At 40.9% G+C, this 23,747-nt stretch overlaps 1 protein-coding gene across 1 annotated transcript in view; it reads right to left on the bottom strand.

Moving 5' to 3' along the window:
• The window catches only part of ICK (intestinal cell (MAK-like) kinase), a 70,445-nt gene that overhangs the window by 39,041 nt on the left and 7,657 nt on the right, over positions 1-23,747 (bottom strand). The window contains exons 3-6 of the mRNA XM_012648601.1: positions 11,796-12,068; positions 8,486-8,540; positions 3,277-3,398; positions 2,169-2,248 (exon numbers count right to left, since the gene is read on the bottom strand). Of these exons, the coding sequence (XP_012504055.1) occupies positions 2,169-2,248; positions 3,277-3,398; positions 8,486-8,540; positions 11,796-11,896 (358 nt within the window). The 5' untranslated portion in view covers positions 11,897-12,068. The remainder of the gene's footprint in view (positions 1-2,168; positions 2,249-3,276; positions 3,399-8,485; positions 8,541-11,795; positions 12,069-23,747) is intronic.

The raw sequence follows: 23,747 nt of genomic DNA, 5'->3' as shown, positions 1-23,747 counted from the left end.
GCAGATTTGCAAAGAGCTGTTTCGACACAGTAGTATATGTATGCTAAATTATCGGCTACAAATGTGTATGTGTGTGCACACGTATAGGGATATATGTGTGGTCTCTGTGTGCAGGTATGTAGTATTTGCATACATATACACACATGCACACATATTTGATTCAGTAGAGACCTGGACAAAAGGCTACAATTTCTTCCTGGCAACAAATATCTGAGTCTCATGAAAAGCAACAAAAAGGAAAAGAAGAGAAAGACAAAGAATACTAATTTTCTTTTAGGTCTACTGCTCAGTTTCTACTACAGTACCAAGCAAATAGCCTGAATAACTGAGACACTATCTCTATCTAGAAACATGCAACATGCTGGTTGATCTATCTCTTTTTAGAATCCCTTTGACTTCTCATTATTTCTTTTCCTTGAGCTCTTAATCTAGTAAGCAGACCTTTCTCCCATTTGTCCCTAAAACACTCTACCAGAAGTTTTTAGTGTTTTGCAAATTCACACTATTGCCTGTGAATTCTTATGAATGAAGGCTAAAGTGCTATTTCTATAAATGCCAGTGGAGTCAGAGATAACTTGTTCTAAAAACTTTTTACTACAATTGGCTCACAATTTGACTCACTCTTGCATATTACTTGCTTATTACTCAGCATGTGCCTAAGGCTGACAAGGATCTGCATGGATAGCCTATGTTTGCTTGTCTGTGTTTCATTTAGTCTCCATCTGTCTAAGGGCTACTTAGGACAGGCTGGTAACCATCCCAGATGTACTATGGCACCTTCTGCAGCACAGGGTCTTTTCTATTCACTGCCAATAATAGACTGTATTGTCAAAGGGCTTCAACTCAGTCTCTTTGTTGAGTAGTAAGATTCATTTGTTGGTGCAGTATTTTCAATGGCAACAACATCCTTAGACTGAGAGTGAATGGATTTCTGCCTGTGCACAACCAGCCACTTTACCCAGCAGTCTGTATACTAAAATGACCTCAAAATAACCTCCTGAGGGGACTTCTGGCTTCATCTATGCATGCATCCATCCGGTGGCTCTGTGCTCACAAGAATGTATCCATGGAAGCCCAGCTGGGTCTTCCTCCAATTAGTAACAAAGACCAGCAATGCTCTGGGTAGTTGCTGGAGAGTACAACCTCAAACTCACTGCTGCTTAATACCTTTCAAAAGCTCAGCTAAGAAGAACAACAGTGATGGAGGATTTCCTGAATGGTATGCAGCGGTCGTTCCTCTGGATACTCTAAATCTCTCCCTGGACTAACCAGACCATTCACAGAGCGAATCATACTAGGCCCCATTAAACTGTTTTCTTTGATCAGGTGATATAATTGGCCTCCATTGAGGGATATGACATGAAACTGCCCTATGTAACCTGTCACTGTGTTTTCAATGAAATTATGTGACATACTGTCTTCTCTAAAGAGTCCATGAGAAAAGCTGCTCTCTACTCTTGGTGTCAAGAATAGCTCTGCTTTTCTTGGGCAACTGGTCTGTTTTTACCTCGGGGAAACTATGTATGTAGTAATTGGACATGTTTCACATTTTGTATGATCTGACAATAAGCTCACAATCAAATCTGTGGTCTGCTGCTTCTACTGAAATAAAATTTGCTGGCTTGCATTTTGGGAATTAATCTCATTGCTGGCTATATCCATACCCTATTTTGCCTTTGCCTCTTTTTTTTAGTTTGCTGATTTTTATTCTATTGTTCTCTGTTGCATAAGTCTTGTTAGACCACATTTAAACCTTTTTGCAACAAGTTGAAATATAAACACATTAGAAAAATGAGAAGCTATAGTAAAGCAATGTAGTTAGTGGGTCAAACATAATACACAAAACTTCTCAGAATTCTAATCTTAGCTTTCTCATTAATATACCAGTTAACAGTCAGGAATAATTCACTATAACTATAAAGCTCAATCTATAACCAACAAGCTTAATGTTAAAGCCTAAAGAATAAAAACATACAGACATGATAAATAATGAGGGAAATTCAGGAATCAAGTTACAAAAGACAACATATTCCAGAATCCATTATTAGCCTCTCAGCTCTTCAGCCTTTTCTGGGAGTCAGTCACAACAGGCATTAATGCTTCCTATGTCTTCTACTGGATGAAAACATTTCACTGCTATTAAAAAGCACAGTACTCCAATCACCTACCGTGTTTGTGGATAAATGCAAGTCCTTGCAATATCTGATACATGATATTCCTTACAGCAGACTCAGGAAACAACTTATTTCTGTAAGAGGTAAAGGAAAACAAAATTTGTGTATGAATATGAAACCTGTGTTTTTGTGTTCTTTTGGTTATATAATCATACAGTAAAAAATTAAGAAAACATTCACTCATATGCTAATTTTTGGCCAGATGTTTTGATAATAAATACCAAAGAAAAATAATCATTTGTCCATAAAGGGGAGCTACCTTATAAACAACAAATATATTCAGTTATGTTATGAAGAAGAAAAGATTAAACATTTTATAGCAAATAAAAAAATTTTCTCCAACATATTAATAGCATATAAAAATCTAAAAATCTACTCTCTCTCTGATATAAACTGAAACTTTTTACAATTTTAGTGGGGAAAATCTGAGGCCTCCTAGATGAAAGCCTTATGTGACGCAATAGCTAACATTTTCCCTCTGGTTGGGCACTCCATACAGCAACACCGCTGTTATTGACAATAAAGATGATAATTGTTCGCACAAATCACTCAGAGGGATGCTGTGAATGGCATTCATTTTGTGACCAAGAAAATGTGCCCAAGAGGCTGTGCATGGTTGGTTCATTTTAAAATCCAAAATCCCCATAGCAAGTAAGTTTCCTATTAGTCTCCTATTCCTAGTATGCAAGCACCTGAGCACTATAGCAAGAGAGGAATCGAAATAAACCTAGACTTTTCAATGGAGGTCTCAAAATAAATGAAGCTGTGTACACCCCTGACTTGTAGTTGTTCTGCTCAAATGTCCTCGTGGGAATGGAAAACTGCAGCGTCTGTTGAATCCTTGAGCTTCTTTGGATGAATAACCCTTTAAAACACGAAAACAGCTGCACTGAGAATAGCTTCCCTGAAGCTATCACAGGGCCTCCAAAGTAGGAATGTGGGCAGGGCCCCTCATCTAACTGGCAGGTTTCCACATTAAAGCCCAGTAGTGTGACTGTTAAATAGTGGAGGAAGAATGAGGAGACTGCAATAAACAAAAGCAGAAAGAAAACACATCCACTTTGCAAGATTTATTTCTAGGGTCGTGATGACCAAACTGTACCTTTCTTTAATGAGCTGGTAAAGATTTTCCTTCATGTACTCGAAGATAAAATAAAGATGATCATTTTCCCTGATAACTTCTTTTAATTTGACTACGTTGGCATGGTTGAGCTTCTTTAAAGACTGAAAGGCAAGAAAGAAAAAAAAATTAGAGAAAATCTGTTGAAAAAGGAAAGTAATCCTATGCATCCTTAGGAAGAAACACCTAATTTCAGAACCACAGAAACGCCACGTTATATTTTACTGACAAGTTAATAGACAGTATTTCTCTGAAATCGATAGTAACTTCACCTAGGAAAACCATTTTGGTGAACTGACTAGGAGGTTAGTATTTGACCAGTAACTGGTATTGCAGGCTGCCCCCAGCACCAGGCAATGCACCAGGGCTATTTTAGGCCCACTCCCTTCAGATGATGGAATTCAGGCTGTGGAAGTGGCCAGAGAGGAACCAATAAAGGAAGCTGAGGCTTTGATTTTTCTAGCAAAAATGCAGTCTGCAGGTACTTTGAATAGAAATTTATTCACAAAGACTGAAGCTGATGGCTGAATACCCTGGACTTTCTTCTGACTTGTGTGTGTCCCTGAGGCGTAGAGTCTCCTTCTTCCAAGGTGAGTTTGAGTTACAATGTGAGGAGAAGGAGGAGACACCTTGTTGGAAAGACCCTGAAGTGAGATGAGTGAAATCCCTCTGCTTCCAAGAACGACAAAGGCAAAAAAAGTCAGGCAGTGGCTGAGGGGAAAAGGTAGCTCAGAAAATGGTGCATGGCCTTCCGATTACTCAGCTTCACACATACACAGTTTTTCTCTTCCTGCAGCACGTGAGTCCAACCACGTGTATACTGTTTTCTGTTTGTATCATTAGTTCTGCCGATAGTGACCAAATACACTTCTGCATTTGTAAGCAGCAGTCCAGTTCCTGTACAACAGCCAGGGACACCCAGCTGTTGGTTTGCTTACCGGTTGACCAGATTCCAACAGACTATCTCCTTCAAGGAAGCCTCCAAGTGCCACTTTGGCCAGTGAGATGAGCCCTTTAATTCAAAAAGCCTTTGCCTCATAGAAAAGTGAGTACGATAACAATAAATTGTGAAAACCCTCTTCATCTTTGAATTTCTTTAAAGACAACATCCCTTTTATAAAACGAACAGAATTTTTGAAGATGAAAGTGTTAAAACGAATATCCAAATCTAGAAGGACACTCAGTAACCAGGTACCCAAGGGATCAGAGCTTGGACTGTGCAACATGATCAAGTTACTTCAAGCAGCTGGGGGCAGAAAGGAACTATGGGCAGTGAACGAGAACAAAGTAAGACTCTTCTGGAACCTCTCCCCCAAAAGGAAAGTTCCGGGCCAAGACACTTCTCTGGCAGGGAATCCTCAGCTGTTTTGGCCAGATCATTCTAGAATGACCCAACTGGGCTGATTACCTCTTTTACTTGGGTTGGATTCCTGGTTCTCTGTAACAAATATCACACATTGCTTAACTTATTTAGAATTTACTAAATGCTCACTGATTGCAACCACCTTTTTTTTTCTGCCTGTCTCCTTAAAATACATCACAAGCAACACCTGAGATAGCTAATGGATGTGTAGCCTTGGGGCAAATTCATTCAGGGGAAAATGAAGTCAGTTTTAAAGCTTTTCTAGAAGAGAATTCTAGGCAAGGAGTGGGTACCTTCACCTGTTACCTGAAGGGTGTTTTGAGCATGGATGACTGGCCCAAGCCTAAGAGTGGCTCACAGCTCTTGTTTCTAAGTGAAGCTTGAGCAAGTTAAAGTCTGGATTAGTGTAATATAAAAAGAGTTAAGTTTTGTGTGGGGGACTTCACATGACTCACTTTACAGAGCTCTATTTCCAGATGGAAGACATCCTATTTTGGCTCAGGAAAGGTTTCCAAAGCAGAGGGAGAGGCAGGTCAGTCGTATCGGAGTGGAGAAGCAGAAGTATTAATAGCAAATTAAACCTGGTCATGAGTCCACATGGGGATGAAGCTTCCAGTTGGATATTACCAATTTTGCCCTCCTCAGGGACTGAGCAACTGTTCCTGAACTATTAAAACTACGATGTACTGGGCCTCAAGGATAGTCTGGGGCATGAGACACAGGGCCTGCTCTTAAGAGGCAAACACCCTAACTGGGAAGACAGGACATGGATACAAAATACCTGTGACAGAATAAGGAAGATCATAAGTGTCAAAGGAATGACAGGAACATGGACCACCAGAGATGTTTCAAGAGGAAGTAATCAGCAAACTCTGGTGCTCAGTGAGAGCATAGTGGAGATGTGACTTGAAGGAAGAACAAGCTCACCGGGAGGGAAAAGGCACACCAGGAGGAAGCCCATCACAGGCAAGGCGTGGAAAGAGAGGGGTGGACTCTGTCTGAGGGGTGAAGAAAGAGACTCACTCCAGTTTAATTCTGAAGGAGGCTTATCTGGAAGAGTCTGGCTGGAGAAGTGGGCAGGGAGCAAACTGTCTGGATGCCAGGTGTACACCCATTGAGTTCTGGCAAATCTAGTAGCTTCAGGAGAGTTGCGAAGGGAGATGCCTAATTCGAGTAGGTTGAAAGCAAATGGTATGGGGGCAAGCGGCACTGAAGGGAGAAGTTTGGGAGGTAAGGTAAGGAGAGGAAAGAGGTGGAAGCTCAAGGGGAGAGAGGGTGGAGACTTTTTTGGGTTAGAGAGAATGGTGGGCACATTTGCAGACTGAAGAAAAGGAGCCAGTAGAAAGGAGAGTTTCAAGATAAGGGAAGGAGGGGGAAATTGTTGGAGTAAGGATCTAAAGACACCAGAAGTGGCTGGGCGTGGTGGCTCATGCCTGTAATCCTAGCACTCTGGGAGGCTGAGACGGGCGGATTGTTTGAGCTCAGGAGTTCGAAACCAGCCTGAGCAACAGCGAGACCCTGTCTCTACTAAAAATATAGAAAAAATTAGCTGGACAACTAAAAATATATAGAAAAAAAAAAATTAGCCGGCCATGGTGGCACATGCCTGTAGTCCCAGCTACTCAGGAGGCTGAGGCAGGAGGATCGCTTGAGCCCAGGAGTTTGAGGTTGCTGTGAGCTAGGATGATGCCACCGCACTCTAGCCAGGGCAACACAGTGAGACTCTGCCTCAAAAAAATAAATAAATAAATAAAGACACCAGAAGTTAAGATGATTTAAAAAAAAAAAAAAAAGAAGACAGGAACAGAGAGCCAGGATGCTGGCAGTCTATGACCCCAGCGTAGACCGTAGTCTAGAACACCACAGCGCCCCGGAAGATGAGACTTTTAAGAAAAATGCCACCAGGTCCCACTCCCCCCAGTGACATCAAAGGAGCAAGGACTCCCCTCCCTGCAGCTGGCCATCGGGTGCAGAGTCTTCCTGAAGTCCACAGGCTCGCCCGAGGTAACCTGGGGGTGTACAGGCAGACAGCAATGAGGGCCACAGAGATGAAGAAGGGACAGTGGCGTGATGAGTACCACAGTGCAGGATCTCCCTGCAGTTCCTTCCGGTGCTGTGACGAAGCAGCTGGCAGGACGTGGGGAGTGATGGTGGCAAGAGTCCTTCAGTGACCTTCCTTTCCCTTCCCCTTCTGAGTCAGCAGGTAGAAAAGAAGGACCTCGGCAAGGAGGAACGGAAAGGGGCCCTTGGCAAGGTGCTTCCCTCTGGCTGCGTCTTCCTTCCCTCCCCTCGTATTCAGGGGTTGGCTGTGGCCCAGTGCTGAGGGTCAGCATGGGTGGGGGTGGGGGTGGGGGGATCCAGGTTGGCAGCAGATGTGGCATCTGTGCAGGCAAGGAGAAAGAGTGGGATGTGTCCGGTGGCCGTTAGCTAGAGGAGCGGTTTCTTCAACCGTCTCGCTGAGGCAGCCACTTAATTCCTAAGATGCAATGTGCCTACAGTTTTTCTAAACTGTATGCCTGAGTAATCTCTTTTCTGTTAGAACTAATAATGTGCAGTCAGCTGCACAGAAAAGTAAAGGTTTAACATCTGAATGAAGGATACCTCTCAGAACCTCATGTCACAGAGAAAATGCTCTTGGGTCATCCTTTGTTCCTCTCTGATGTTTTCAGATCTCCCAGCACTTTTATTTTATTTACTGACCAGAGGTTGGTAAATTATGACCCATGGGTGAGATCCAGCCCACCACCTGTTTCTGTGTTGTCCACAAGCTAAGAATAGTTTACAGATAAATAATGGCAATTAGTTTGATGATAGGGAACATGAACTTTGAACCTCAAGTAAGTTAGGTGTTATGTTCTGCCCCCAAAAAAAGAATGTCATTCTTCTCACTGGAAGACCTGTCATATAAAAATTATACTCTATTATTATTACTGTTGTTGTTATATTTATATTTTATAAGGATTTTATGAAAATGTGTTTTCATTCTTTTTATATATGTATCTATATGATATCCTCAATATGACCTTTGGCTTCAAAAGCATGGAAGATTTACTACCTGGCCTTTTACAGAAGAATTTTGCCTGCTCTAGACTTGTAACCCCCCCTTCCATGTACAGGACCCCTTGGAGCAAAAGGAAGGGTTTCAGTATTCTATCTATCAGGTATCTCAGACAGGGCTGTGTGAGAGGATGAAGAGCAGATGAAGCACCACCCTGGTGCACAAGGAAGAGAATTATGCCACAAAGCTCAAAATGGTCAATCTATTCTGGTGGAGACACGAGGAGAATTGAAAGAGGATCAACAAAAAGGGGGTAAGGGGGAAAGGAAGGCAATAGTGAACCCAGTTAGAAGGCTCGTAAAAGTGAAGATATGTGCTACCCAATGCTTGACACAGCGGTACCTTGATCAGTGAATTCCCTCAGACAACAGACTGCAAATTATTACAGCAAGAAATGGAAATAAGTACTGCCATTATGTCTAGGAAAAACACTCAACAAACGCATTTTCCTTTATATCAATAATTAGGACGATCGCCTTCAAAGGCAACACTAATTCACTAAATCAACACATTCAACTCATTTATACTGAAATATATTGATATAAGAGATCCATTAAAGATGAAAGGTAATAACAGTATATTCACTACTACATTAACATAGTAATTGTCTGCTTTCAGCTATTAGCTGCATAATCTTATCATTTGCCCACTTTTTTAGCGTTAGTGAAAAAATTCAAATGGAATTGACTATATCAACTATAAATCTAAGCATGCACAGAGCTATTTTAATCAGCCATACATAAATTATTCCCTGGTATATTATTAAATACCTTAACCTCCCGAAGGTTCATGCATTCCTCCCAGGAATAAAACTTTCTTTTCATTCTGAAAGAGAAGAAAGAAACAAATAGCACACTTATTCTCAGTAATAGGCTAAACTTTATTTTTAAAAATGTTTTCATTTTGAACTTAACGAACACTGCTTAAAGTTGGTTCCAATTTCCATCAAATATAATGCATCCCAAACAGCATTTAATTTAAATGTGTCTGTGCAATCAGTTCTGAGTCAGAAACCTTCCCAGCAGCAGTGGTGTGGTGTAATACAGAGAGGCCTGGACTGCTGTCTTGCTCTACCACTAATCAGCCAACCTTGCCCAGAGAGAAATCCCTCAGGCTTATTCTACCTAGACCAGAGCTGTCCAGTAGAACTTTCTGTATTGGTAGAAATGTTCTGTGCTGTCCAGTATGGTAGTCACTAGACACATGTGGCTATTGGGCACTTGGCATAAGGCTAGTACAACACAGAAATTGAATTTTAATTTTAACTAAATTTAAATGCCACATATGGTTACTCACTAGTAATCTAGACAACAGAGTTCTAGACCCTCCAGGGCAGGGCTTGGTAAACTGTGGCCCATGGGCTAAATCTATACTAACATCCATTTTGGTATAGATCATGAGCTAAGAATGGTATTTACACTTTTAAATGGTTGGGGCCAACAAGTTAAAACAAGAATATTTCATGATATATGAAAATTATATGAAATTCAAATATCAGTTCCACAAATGAAGTTTTACTGGAATATAACCACACTCATTTATTTATATATTGCCTGTGGCTGCTTTCAAACTGCAACAGCAGAACTGAGTTGTTGTGACAGATATCGTATGACCTGCAAAGCCTAAAATATTTACTGCCTGGCCCTTTATAAAGAGAGTTTGCCTACCCTTGGTCTAGAGCCTGAAAGGAGAAAAATAAAACTCTATTAGCTAACCAGAAATCCAAGTTGCAAGGTTCCATTTTTCAATGCGTTTCAACCACATTGTCTCATCTGAGTCTTACAGCAGCCCTGTGAAACAGATGGGACAGGTGAGGAAACCAAGACAGAGGGCAGGTGCATGACTCTGCCAAAGTCTCACTGCCGGGTAGTAGGTAAACGTCCATCTCTCCAGCTCACTCTGACCCTCTGTCCTCATCACACTGTCTCCTGGTTGAGTAATCAATTCCTTTATTCATGCCCCGTATATTATTTAGCCCCTCCGCTGTGGTATAGCAGGCACTTTGCCAGGCACTGGAGATGCAATGATGAGAAAGACATCCCTCATGGAACTGGCATCGTAGCAGGAAGGCAGAGAATAATTTTCTGTACGAAGCGCTATGAAGGAAAGGAAGAGGGCACTGTAAGAGTGAACCTCAAAGGGGCCTACTCTAGTCCAGAGTCTCAGGGAACTCTCCTCTAATGAAGACATAGTTCAACCGAGACTTGAAGGATGAGTAGAATTTAGCGAGGTGGGAGGCGTGGAGTAGGAAATACTATGTGAAGGTTCTAGCCAGCAGGGTATTTGGTGAGTTCCAGAAGTGGAAACGCCAGAGTGCCCAGAGCAAAGCAGGGACAGGGGTAGTGACAGGAGACCAGGCTGGAAACAGGCAGGGGCCAAATGATGTAGCAATTTGTAGGTCACATTAAAAATTGGGGGCTTGACCCTAAAACTGACAGGGAGACACTGAAAGCTGTCTTAGTTTGGATTTCCCCAAAAGCAGGGCGTAAGGCAATGACTTGGGTGCAGGTAGTTTTTTGGGTGGTGATTCTAGGAAGCCAGGCAAGGAGCGGGGGAACTGGGAAGGGAGAGGAAGGGAACCCAACAGAAGGCACACGACTGAGCTGATAGCAGGGCAGGCAACTGGGCTCAGGCCTGTTGGGGACATTTTAAGGAGCTGGGTAGAACAAACCTTGGTGGAGAGTCTCCCATGTACACTGGAGGCGGGATGCTGGCAGCAGGCACAGAACTGTACGCTATAGCCACACTCAAGTCAGGTGGCACAGGAGGGGGGATGGGGCAGCAGGACACAAAGAACATCTGGCATAAATGGCTTTTAGGTGATGAGATTTGTGTGTTTAAAACAACCCCTTCAGTGTGGTATGAATAGGAGAAAGAATGGAAGCCAAGAGCCCTAGAGAGGACTTACTGGTCATGGTAGGGAGTGGTGATGGGTTGAATGGGAGGTTGGAGTGGGAATATGGAGAGCAGGTGGATCAGCTAAATATTTAGTAGAATGGACAGGACTAGATGACCAAGATGGCATAAGCGGAGGGAAGTCAGGAGCACTCCTCAGTTTTGAGGGGATGGTAGTGCCATTTATCAAGATAGGGAATACTGAAGGAGAAACGAGTTTGGGGAAATAGCGAGGGAGTATGCTGAATCTGAGTTTAGTTCTGGACATGGTGAATTTGAGATGTTTGTAGGGCATCCAAATAGAGATGGGTGTGGCAGACTCTAACGTAGTCTCCAAAGACCCCCACCTCCTGCTATTCTTAAAAGACTCTTTCATTGCCTTCTTGACTCCCATGTCTTGAAGAAGCAAATTGCCATCTTGTGAGCTGCTCTCTAGAGAGGCCCACATGGCAAGGAACTGAGGGTTGCCTCCTGCCAACAGCCAGCAGTTCAACAACCCACAGGTGTTGAATGTTGCCCTCGATCACGTGACTGAGCTCAGAAGTGGGTCCTTCCCCAGTCTAGCCTTCGGATGTGACCACGGCCCCAGCCAACACCTTGACTGCAGTCTCATCAGAAACCCTGAAGCAGAGAATTCAGCTAAGCTGTGCCAAGACTCCTGACCCACAGAACTGTGAGATAATAAATGTGTATTGTTTTAAACCACTAAGTCTTGGGGTAAATCGTTATGCAGCAACATTTAACTAATTCAATGGGTCTGGACTCAGGTCACAAAAATCAAGTGGGGCATAGGGAGCAAGACAGCAGTCACCAGACCACCACATGTGTAAATGACCCAAATTAAATCACTTACTTTCTCAGTGTTTCAGGTTTCCTCTCCTATAAAACGGTGCTTATTAACCTGCTCATTACTACCTCGCAATATGAGAAAACACTTTGACAAAGTACTAGCACCATGTGCAAAGTAGTAAGTCTAAAGTGGAAATGTTTTTAAGACCTCTACCATGAGTGTTGCAGTCAACAGACATCTAACCCACAGAGACCATTTTCTGAGGTTCTTCTCCATGCCGCCCACGCACTCCCCTTTAGAAATGTTTCAAAGACTGGGGATGGCAAGGACAGTTAAAACTATCTTGATAACGTGTAGCTGAGGATAAATTCATGAGAGTGAAGGATAAAACTTACTTTTTAATAGCGATCAGTTCCCCAGACTCAATGCTTCTTCCCAGCAGGACGGAACCGTAGGTCCCATCGCCGAGCTGCTTGATCGTCGTGTACCTATTCATGGTGTGCCCGCTCGGGATGGACACTCATCTCACGGCCGAGGTGGCTCAGCCCTGCAGCGGTAGCAGGCCTCCCCGGAGTGTAACCAGATTTTTCGATGGCAGCACCAGCACAAGGTATTCGACAGAACGTGGCTATCTCCCAAATACATATTTTCAAAGATCAGTCTTCTGCCTATAGAGAAAAATGAGAGACAAGGATAAATGCCAATGTACATTTTGAGTTCATATATTTTTACAGTCCAAACTAGGGGTCAGCAAACTAATCTCCAGCCAGCCACCTGTTCTTGCAAATAAAGTTTTATTGGAACGCAGTCATACCCACATGCCTGCATATTGTCTATGGCTACAACAGCAGAGTTGAGCAGTTGTGACACTGCATGGCCCGCAAAGTCTAAAGTACAGCACATCCTGGAATGACGTCGTTTCACTATGTTGTTTCATTATAATGTTGATGAGAAAAACAAAAAAAATCAGTTCTAGCCAGGGCCACTGTCTGGGTGGAGTCTGCATGTTCTCCCCACGTCTGTGAGTACTCCGGTTTCCTCCCACTTCCCAAAGATGTACACATGCAGTCCCCTGGCGTGTCTACATGGTCCCAGTCTGAGCAAGTGTGGGTGTGTAAGTGTGCCCTCCGATGGCATCCTGTCCAGGGCTGGTTCCCACCTTGTGCCCTGAGCTGCCAGGATAAGGTCTGGCCACCTGAACTGGACTAAGTGGGTAAATAATGACCTTGTTTTTATTAATCACATGTATTCCAATGTTTAATATTAGAAGTATTTTTGGTCTTTATTTAGAAGTTTGGTGATGTTTTTTGTGACCAGAAATATACCATAGGACATTAACTCTTGTTTGTATCAATTAGGGTATGGTAAAATTGGTTTCATTATATGTCATTTTGTTTAAAGTCGCAGTTTCCAAGAACCTATCAGTGATGTTAAGCAAGGACTTACTATGTTTACTATGTGGCCCTTTACATAAAAAGTCTGTTGATCCCTGGTCTAAGTAATGATCTTTTCCAATTTTTTAAATAGAACTAGAGATACCATGCTTGGAAAACGAATTTGTCACTGACTCAGAAATGAATCAGCTCCAATTCAATGTTTTTCTGCTGACTAACCATTCTGGGCGAACTCTGCGAAACAACTAGGGTCCATGAAAATTGCTGAGCTATGAAAATTCCTGCTAAATAAACTGTTCTCTGTGCACTTCAGTTACAATTAACAATATAAACATACAAAAGCCAAGAAATGCTAAAGTTAAAGTTCTCCTGATGGAGAACTTATGTGTGCTCCATGAACTATCCGTGGCTAAGCATCAACAGTATTATTTTTACTACTAGACATTCCGAAGCTAAACAAAGAACTAGTAATTCAAGGCCTACATGTAGGGTGTGCCCCTTTTAAAGTCATTCAGTTCTATGTTTTCTCAATAATGTCATTGACTTTTCATTTATATAATGGAGAGTTGTTCAATCTGTCTATAATAAAGAAATTGTAGTAATTACTTAAATGATTGTAATGCCTTAGGCAAACATTAGTAAAAATGTAAATGCTTAAGTAAGAATAAAGTGTTTTTTTTTTTTAAAAAAAAATAGAGCTGTCAAACTAATAATCTCAAAAATCAAAAGATCAGAAAATAATGATTGGAAGCATGAGACATTCTGCATCTAAATCCAGTCTATGCAGCTCCTCCTTCCAGGGAAATTCCAGTCAATAAATGCAGAAGGAAAGGGGGAAATAAGAAATTTACCGTTAGGCAAATACCACAGTAAAGTTTGTTACTGGCAAGGTTCACTGATGGATGCAAAAGTTACTGGATGAAAAGTTTAAGGAGAAAAAGGATATTTGCATAGTCTCAAAGTATCTCTAAGGTATTTATTAATTTCCAGGGGGAAATTGTAACTTCACAGGAAGAAATCCTTCACAGCAGAACCCTCCTTATCTGAGTGATCGAGTTCAACATCACCAATGATAAGACGTGACCTTATGTACTCTGGATGTGATACACTTGAGAAGGGTACAACATCACTTCTGGGGTATTCTTGTCAAAAAAGCAGAACCTCAATCTAACCATGAGAAAACATCAGACAGACCCAAAATAAGGGACAGTCTATAAACAACTCACCAGTACTCTTTAAAAGTGTCAAGATCCCAAAAGACAAGGACAGACTGTGGAACTGTCACAGATTAAAGGTAATTAGGGAGACATGACAATTAAATGCAACGAGGGGTCCTAGATAGGATCCTGGGACAAAAAAAGGACACTGAAAAAGTTTGTGAAATTTGAATAAGGTCTGTAGTTGAATAGTATCGTACCAATGCTAATTCCTGGTTTTGATCATTGGTCTATGGTTATGGAAATCGTTACTATTAGGGAAAGCGAGGTGAAAGATTTCTACCAACTCTGTACTATTTTTGCAACTTTTCTGTAAATCTAAATTAGTTCAAAATTTAAAAACAAATCCAGACTATGTTCTTCTGAAAGTCACGTGTGAGCTTGAGAAATCTTAAGAAATATAAAGGTTATGCCTGATTTCACGACACTAATATAACCAAAAGAGCTTCGAGAGATCGAGCTCCAACCCTCCTTTCTCCTAGAGCCATGTGAGAGCCCCTGCTTACAGGGGCATCTTCCTTCTTGAAACCCTTCAGGCTCACAACTTCCTTCAGCAGGCCTTTACAGTGATATACTCCATTGCTGATTAATAAATATTCATAAAGCACCTCCTGTGTGACAGATCCTATGTTTAACCTCTAAGGATGCAAAGACCAGTAAAACATGGTCCCTTCTTTCAAAGAACTTAGACATGACAGAGCAAGGGGGTGGTGGTGGTGGGGCAGATATGTACTCAGATATTTCAAGTATGCCCAGGCTACAGGATGTGGGTGAGGAGGGGTTAAGGAGAAAGCCCCCTTGGCTTCCAGCTGGGCCAATTCCATCTGGGCTCAGGAAGGCAGTGAGAAAAAAAAATAAAAGTAGATTTTTTTTTTTTTTTTTAAATGGCAAATAGGGTTCTAGCACTCCAAGGAACAGCAATGAAGATGTAGGGGCTTATACTTGTGGGGTAGGAAGGTAGGAGCCTGGAACTGCAAAGAGATAATCCCCGAGTTTTATTTATGGAGGACCCCAGATGCCATTTTTAAAAACATAGGTTTTGACTAGATCCTGTACTAGAGAAGAAAATACTTTAAAACTGTGGTCCCCAAGCCCCGGGCCTCAGAGCAGTATGGGTCCGCGGCCTGTTAGGAATCAGGCCCCCTGTCCGTGGAAAAATTGTCTTCCGTGAAACTGGTCCCTGGTGCTGACAAGCTTGGGGACTACTGCTATAAAGGATATTTTTGGTCAATGGAAAAAATTGGAATATGCACAGTAGATTAGATAAAAATATTGTATCTGTGTTAAATGTACTTAAGTTGATGCCTACTCTGTGGTTCAGTAAGAACATGGTCTTATTCTTGAAAAATACACCCCAAAGGATTTACAGATAAAGGACCATGATGCATGTGATTTACTCTCAAGCAGACAGAATAAAAATTTGGGAGGCGGGGATAAGGAGCGAACAAATGGGGTAAAATGGTAACAGGTAAATCTGGGTAAAGGGTATGCTACAGACTGAAGTGTATCTCCTCCCCCAAATTCATATGTTGAAGCCCTAACCCCAATGTGACTGTATTTGGAGATATACCTACAAAGAGATAATTGGGTTAAATGAGGGGACAAGGGAGGGGGCTCTGATATCATAGGATTAGAGTCTTGTACCTTACCCCCACCCCATGCCATGTGAGGACACAGGGAGAAGTCAACCATCTACACACCAGGAAGAGAGCTCTCACCAGAAACTGAACCTCATTTGGTCTTGGACTTTATAGCCTCCAGAAGTGTGAAAAAAATAAATTCATGTTGTTTAAGACACCCAGTTTATGATATTTTGTTATGACAGTCCAAGCAGACTAAGCTGGGGCATATGGGTATTTGTACTATTCTTCTAACTTTTCTGTAAACTTGGAATTATTATAGATTAAAAGTTTAAAAAATTCTTCAAAAGGGTAGAGTAAGGGAATTTTTTAAAAGACACATGCATCTTAAACATTTTATTTTAGCTTAAAACATACAAATGTAGATTGACAGAACATGCATGCAACATGGTTTGCTCCACCTTACCATTACTATATTGCAGACAAGTTTGGATTCAGGCTGTACCTCCACATAGCATAAAAAGTGCATTTGGGCCACAGCACAAATAATTCTGGCTCTGCATTTGTTTTTCTTATTTTTTCTATTTATCTTCATTTATTTTTTGATATAGCATACAGACAGTCCCCAACTTCAATGGTTTGACTGTGATTTTTCTGCTTTATGCTGGTGTGAAAGCCATATGCATTCGGTACAAATCATACTTCGAGTACCCATTCAACTGTTCTGCTTTTCACTTTGAGTACAGTATTTGATAAATTACATGAGATATTAAACACTTTATTATAAAATAGGTTTTGTTTTAGATGATTTTGCCCAACTGTAGGTTAATGCAAGTGTTCTGAGCATATTTAAAGTAGGCTAGGCTAAGCTAGGATATTCTGTAGGTTAGGTGTATTAAATGCATTTTTAACTTAGTATATTTTCAATTTATGATGGGTTTATTGGGACATAACCACATTATAAGCTGAAGAACATCTGTACGTGATGTCTGTATTATACATGATTTCATTTTCCAACAAGATTCCTAAACTATTGTGATACGTCATCTTCCTAAAAAAAAAAATCACTAGAAACTTCATTCGCCAAAAAAATCACCTCGCTAATAAACTACGATCTGTTTGGGTTTTTTTTTTTTTTTAAGTAGGCTTTGCCCTAGAGATAATGGGAAGTCAATTAAAGTTTTTTCGTTAGGGGATTAACATAATCATATTTGTATTTTGTAATCCAGTTAGTTGGAATATTTTTCTTCATGTCCAACCAAAACTTCCATATTCTAATTTAAGCTAATTAAAATTTTAATTTTTCCATGCTTAGTTTTTTGGGGATATAAAGAAACCATGTCATAAAAATATGTATACACATGAAACTAGTAATCAAGTGTATGTCTCTTGGCCTTCTCCTGCCTTAATTACAAAACCTTTCCTCATAGGACCCATTTTCCACTCCTTTAATTATCTTTGGCACTCATCTCTGAATCCTCACACATTTCTCCATCTCCTTGATGAACTGTGGTGACCAAAACTTAATAATGATTCATATTACAGTAGCATTAATACATATTACATATGTACATATTACAGTAGCTCCCCCCACTCTTTTTTGCAATGGCATTATACTACTGATTCATTTCTTTCAATTATTAATAAAAGAAGCCTTTCTTTGATATTTAATGTGCCACTACTTCTTCATCCACTTAAATTGTACAATTGGGACAATGCTTTCCTAGATAATCATTGAGAAAACTATTAATATTTGTGTAAGAATTAAGAGCTTTGTTAAAATTAAGACAGATTCAATCACTCATTGAACACAGTCACCCTGACAATTCCTCCTTGTTAGTCTGTCATATTATCAAGGAACAAAATTCAATTACTCTGGCAAGATTTGACTCTCACCATACACGGTAGCTGCTTTCTAATGTTTTATGATATTTCAGGTAATCACCTAACAATTGTACAATGGATCAGACAAGTGTCTCTTCAAGAATTGATGGCAGGTTGACAGTATATAATTTTATTCAACCTTTACTGAGATGTTAAGCATATGCAAGGCTTTTGGGGCACATAATGGATAAAGTAAGGGTCTGTGCTTTAAATAACTCACAGTTAACACATACATGAAAAATGTAGAAAGCGCTAAGAGAACAAAGTAGAGACAGCAACCAACTCCTGGGAGGAGTGGAAAGATCTGACAACCCTTCAGAGAAGAGGTAGTATTGAGGTACGGAAGAACAAGCGAGTTCTTATTACACGGGAAAAGGAGAGAAAAGAATTATAGGTAGAGGAAACTGCGCAAAAGGTTGGCTGGTACCAGAGTTTGGTATGTTTGCAAGAGGGCACAGCCTCATATTCTCACCCTGGCTAAACATTAGAATCTCTGGGGGAACTTTAACATCTACTGAGGCCCAGCCTCACCCCCAAGAGGCAGGTCAGGATGGGGACTGAGCTTTGATGGTTTTGAAAACTCTCCAGGTGATTCTAATATGCAACCAGGGCTGAGAAGTACAGGACTAGGGCATAAAACCAATGGAGGGCAGTGGGAAAATGGCAGGAAGTAGCTAGAAAGTCAGGGTGGAGCCAATTATGAAGGGATATGTGTTTGTCATGCAGCAGAGTTTGGTCTTTATCCCGCAGAAGGGAACTGTCCAGAGTTTTTAAGCAGAGAATTGCCATGAGCAAAATTCCTCTGGAACCTAAATAGATGTTAGAGAGACCAGAGGCAGAGAGATTAGTTAGGAGGCTACTGCAATAGTCCAGGTGAAATATGATGAAGGCCTGAACAAAGGCACTGGACTGGGTGAATCTTAGATATAGCAGGAGAATACGGGTTTGAGATAGGGAATGTGTATGTATTATTTGGACAACATGCAGAGATATGGGTTGTTTCCTGGGGTGTTGAATTCGAGGTACGTATAAAACCTCTCATTGGAGATGCTCAGTAGGCAGCTGCAAATAGCTCTAAGGTTGTTCTATTTATTCCCCAAAGATAGTATATTATTGGAGCTCTTATTGGGAACAGAGCATTCAGATAAGGTTGATACACTGTACAACTCCAGGATACTCTAATCACACAGAATATAACATGAATGATACCCACCTGAGCTGTGCAACATGGCGGCCCCAGGTTGGAACAAGGGACATGATAGTCCCGTCATACTCCTGAATTATTGTTCAACTCTGGATGCCTAACTTCAAGGGAGACATTAAAGAACATAATAAGGGACCCATATGAAAGCACAAGAACAGGAGGTGAAGAAACACAGGATGCTGGAAGCAAAGGAGACTTGGGAAGCCATGAGAATTGTTTCAAGTATACAAAGGGATATTAGAGAGAAAGATTAGTTGTACTATGTATAGATCTGGAGAACAGAACCATGACCACTGTCTGAGCTTTCTGTTCTCCACACTAGTGAAGTATTTCTCACACTGAAAAAAATGAAGTGGTATTAGTCAAATTATTATAGCATTAGATATGAAGCACCAGTCAACCCACAGTCAATTCTGAGCATATCCTAGCAGGAAGTGGTTAAATACACTTCGGATCAGTATTGTTCAACTATTCAGCCTTTTTGTGGTGGCCCAAATGTGATGATTCATGTCATAATCTGGAAGTAAAGAATAAAACCTCACTGTTGATCTGGGAAAACAACAGGGTGATGGAAAATGTACTAGAAAAAGGGAGCTATGGTGGATGCCATTGCTGGTCTACCCAATAGGCAATGCTCCCCTTAAGCTTAAACTTCTTGCTTAGTTTATAGAACCCTGATTTTACTCAGGATTCAACATACTCAGGCATGGCAACCACCTACTCCAGCCCCAGGGCATGAACTACGATCAGTCTAAGCCAAGCAAATAATTACCCTTCCTACTAAAAAGTGTTTAGGAGTGGGACTATGACTCTGACCATGAGATTGAAAGGAAAATAAGCTCCTAAGGGAGGAGGAAGGCTTCTGAGAAAGAACCTGCTCCTTAATAAAGACAGTTGACAAAGAGACTGCCCCATGTCTCTTCCTTGAACATGACTGTGTAAAGCTGTGATATTTAGGGCTGGGGCCAAGGTGACTATGAGACATGAGACTACGAGGTGACTATGAGACGTCAACTCTATAACTGACTATGAGAATTCCATCTGCAGAGGAAGGATGACCATAAAGAAAGAGGCTGATCCTTGATGACATCAGTGGGCTGCCGCATGATTCCTGAAAATATATGCCTTTGGTTTCTTGTTCTACAACCTAATTGAAGGTCTTTGTTGAAGAAGCCACTATTAGTGTAGCCAGTACAGTCAAAAGCATCCCTGATACAGTGGGCCAAGGCTACCTTAGGAGACAAAATACAAACATCTCTGTGGGAAGTGATAGACCTTTATAGTTAGCATAGTTTTGAAGACTGAAGAGGTGTGTAACTGGAGACAAATTAGAAGTAGTAATTCTATATTAACTTAATGTTCATTTTCCATCCATCATAACCTGCTTCCATTATGAAAGAACCTATGATACAAATAAGATGCAAATCATTGTGGTACAACAAGGAATGTCCATAAATGGCCCTAGGTATCACTCAGGGTTGCCTCAACAACTAGCTAGCTGGAGCTGGGAGTTCCTTCTTCTCCTCAGGGTGTTTCCAAACCCCAATTCCCTGGGGCCTTAAAGTCCCCCCATGGTGAGCAGATGGATTTCCCAGAAAACTATAATACTATCTACTGCTGGCATCTAAACCTAGACTCTGCAAGTTGTCTGATTATTTCCCCACAGATAAATGTTGTTCTCATGCCCACACTGCATGTTCAACAAAGTACCACAGCCCAGTATGACTTTCCATGAAGATGGTGAGAAACTGGGACATCCAAGCCTCTCTTTCTTGCTATCCCTTGATTTGGAAATTGCTCTCCAATAAAACCTACTCCTTAACCCACGCTGTGTGACCTTGTGGAATCTCGTCCTAGCCCTGTAATGTGGCAGGTGACAATTACAAAGGGATCCCACCTTGCATGACGAGTGGGGCCCAATGTGGGGGCCACTCTGCATGTCACTGATAATGAAATTTACTACATGTAGCCACAGAGCTTTAGTCAAAGGCAACCAAGGGAAATATAGAACTCTCAATCTGAGTTTTAGCAGGAAAAAAGTTTCAACATACCATGACTATTTGTTTGTATATCCTTCCTTGATACTTAGTGGGAGACATTTATATCTGCAGATTTAGTTCTTCTAAGAAAGAAGCAAATGTCAAAGATGTAAAATGCTTATGCCATAGCTATTCTTTTTTAAAAAGTTGGGTACTTCAATATATCGTATTAACTCAGTGTTTGGGACTGTTCATGTAAAACAATAGCCACTAAGCTACCCTATGTCTTTAATTGTATCTAACTCAAGTCTCAAGTCAGTATAAAGACAAATCACCTTCATGTCATTCTGGTTCCTCTCAAGCATATCATTCTGTTTGTCAACACAACACTTTACCCTTAAGTTGTCCCATTAAGACCTCAGTCCATAAGTGTTAGTGCAAGACAGTCTCTACTGTTGGGTTCTTTACAATTTGGTAAAGAGGCCAACTATTGTCTTTTGTCTTTTCTATGGTTGTGAGGTTTACTCACATTTATATTGCACAATATAGAAATATGTAAAACATTCATTTTTATAAAGTATATAAACATATATTTCAGATATCCCTGTATATCTGAAATATGCTCAAGTTGTTAAAGTATCAACAAAGTATTGCTTAAATGAAAAATTAAGTATAAGGCACTATGCTCAGTACTGAGATATAAGATCCAAAGAGCTGTGAGTGGTAGACCTAGCCTCTGGGGACTTTCTGTGTAGCTGGAGAAGTGGAACATACACAAATGACCAGGAGACACTGCATTTGGGGTAAGTTACCAGTAGGAGTGGAGCTGAGAGTGCTACACAAGAGAGTGGTACACAAGAAAGGAGAAGTCACTTTGCTGATCACTGGCTAGGAATCTAGAGGAAGGTTCTGGGCCACTAAGCTCTAAATAATGGCTAATTTCTCTTGTTAGGGACATATCACCAATATTCCGATCCATGTATAACTGACAAAAAATAATCTTTAAAAAATGTAAAAAGTTTCCCACAGCTGCTCAAACACATTTCCACAAAGTTGGCAGGTTAAAATAACAAATTTATTCTCTCACATTTCTGGAGGCCAGAAATCCAAAACCAGTATCACTGGGCTGAAATCACTTCCTCCAGAGGCTCTAGGAGGAATCCATTTCTTGTCTCTTCCAGCTTCTGGTGGCTGCTGGCACTCCTTGGCTTGTGGCCACATCACTCCAATCTCTGCCTCTGTGGTCACATTGTCTTCTCTTCTGTCTTCAAATCTTCCTCTACCACTTTCTTGTAAGGATTTGTATTTGCATTTAAGACCTATGTAGATAATCCAGGATAATCTCTCCATCTCAAACTCCTTAATTAAATTACATCTGATGCTCTATTTTGCCATAGAAGGTAACATTCACAGGTTTCAAGGATTAGGACTTGATGTCTTTGTGGGATATTATTATAGTTAGCCTACCACTCTTCAACAAAAGGTCCCAAAGACCTTCATACAATCATCTAAATTACAGCAGCAGTGGTTTTCATTCATTCAAACTTGAGTGCTTTAGGAATGAAATCAGAAATCCAAGCTTACTTACCCAATGAACAAAGGCATTCCTTTTTGAAATACAGAGCATTCTTCTCTTTAACTTTGCACAGTGGACAATACTTTGCAATTCTGGCCCGAAATCTCTGAGTACATGACATTAGCACATACAGATTCCAGGCTGTGTGGACCAGAAACTGAAAACTGCAGTCTAGAGACTAAATCCTAGATTTAAAAATAGGAAATTTCATATGTAAAACCCGATTTGGGGCTTCTCTTGAAAAACTAAAAAGCTAACCACATGGGGTCCTTAACCCGCCAAGGTAATAAGAAGCTAGAGAAACATCCCCTCTTCCTGGGGCTGGGCATGCGCTCTGCAGCTCACCACGGCCTCCACCTTCTCTGTTGTCATTTGCCATTTGTTTTTTTCAGTTGTCTTTTTTTTGTGCCTTCACAGCCACTTGTTTTACTGGAAAAAAAATATTCTCTGTTCCTATGCCTCTATCAAAAGTGACAAAGTAAAAGAATGAAAAAGAAACCCCTCATGTTTAAAGAAAAATTGGAAGAGAACAAAAGAAATTGTTCTTTTTTAGAAGAGAAGAGCAATTTCTTACTGTGTGACAAGCACACACTCATCTTCCCTGAGTCTTTTACGTCTCCTCTGTGGCTGACAGTATTGAAATTCAGCTCCTGGTATAGACAGTTAACACTGCCTGAGAAGTGAGTGCAAAGTAGTGGCCCAGCCATTAATTTGGGACTTAGCATGTTAGAACCGGCAGTACTTCTAAATACGGCTCTGACTCCAAGAATTAACTTCGATAAATTACTCACTGTAACTAATCCACACATAGCACCCTCATATATCAAATACGCCAAAAATGTGATAATAATTTTAGTACTTACTATGTGCACAATACTGTTTTAAGTGCTTTGCATACATTAATCCATTTAGTCCTCACAATGCTACCAGGTAGTTACTATGATTATCATCTCTACGGGTAAGGAAACAGGCACAAGCAACTTGTCTATAGTACTATTATTATCATCCTTCACATTTTACAGATAAGGAAACTGAGATGCAAGTTATGTGTCCAGCTTATACAACTAATGTGGTAGAATTGAGATAGGAACCCAGGCTGTCTATACCAAACTTAAGGGAAAGGTTTCAGAAGATCAAAAGACCAGGAAATCTTTGGAGGATCTGAGCATGAGAGAAGTACAAGAAGTACTTTGTATCTCAAAGTCCAAATATGGAAACCACTGACATGGCAGTGCTCTAGTTGGCTTCCTTCTGCAATCAAACATGAGCAAACTCACCAGAACCCCCAGCAGCGCTAACATGCCCACCACAGAGCAAAGCAAATGCAAAGAGACTGTTGCCTGCTTCCATTCAGCACACTGATCAGCTGTGACTCAGGGCATCTCTTGGTCCTTGGGTTTACTTTTAGGGGAATCAGGGCATTGGACCTGATGATACGAGGTGGTTTCCTCCTCTGACGCTCTGTGATTCTGTGATTGTATGTCAGGAACCAAACAAACAAGCATTTGTCTAA

The sequence above is a fragment of the Propithecus coquereli genome, unplaced genomic scaffold, assembly GCF_000956105.1.
Source record: "Propithecus coquereli isolate 6110/MARCELLA unplaced genomic scaffold, Pcoq_1.0 Scaffold29, whole genome shotgun sequence".
Taxonomy (NCBI): Eukaryota; Metazoa; Chordata; class Mammalia; order Primates; family Indriidae; genus Propithecus; species Propithecus coquereli.
This window is presented reverse-complemented; position numbering and strand designations above follow the sequence as displayed.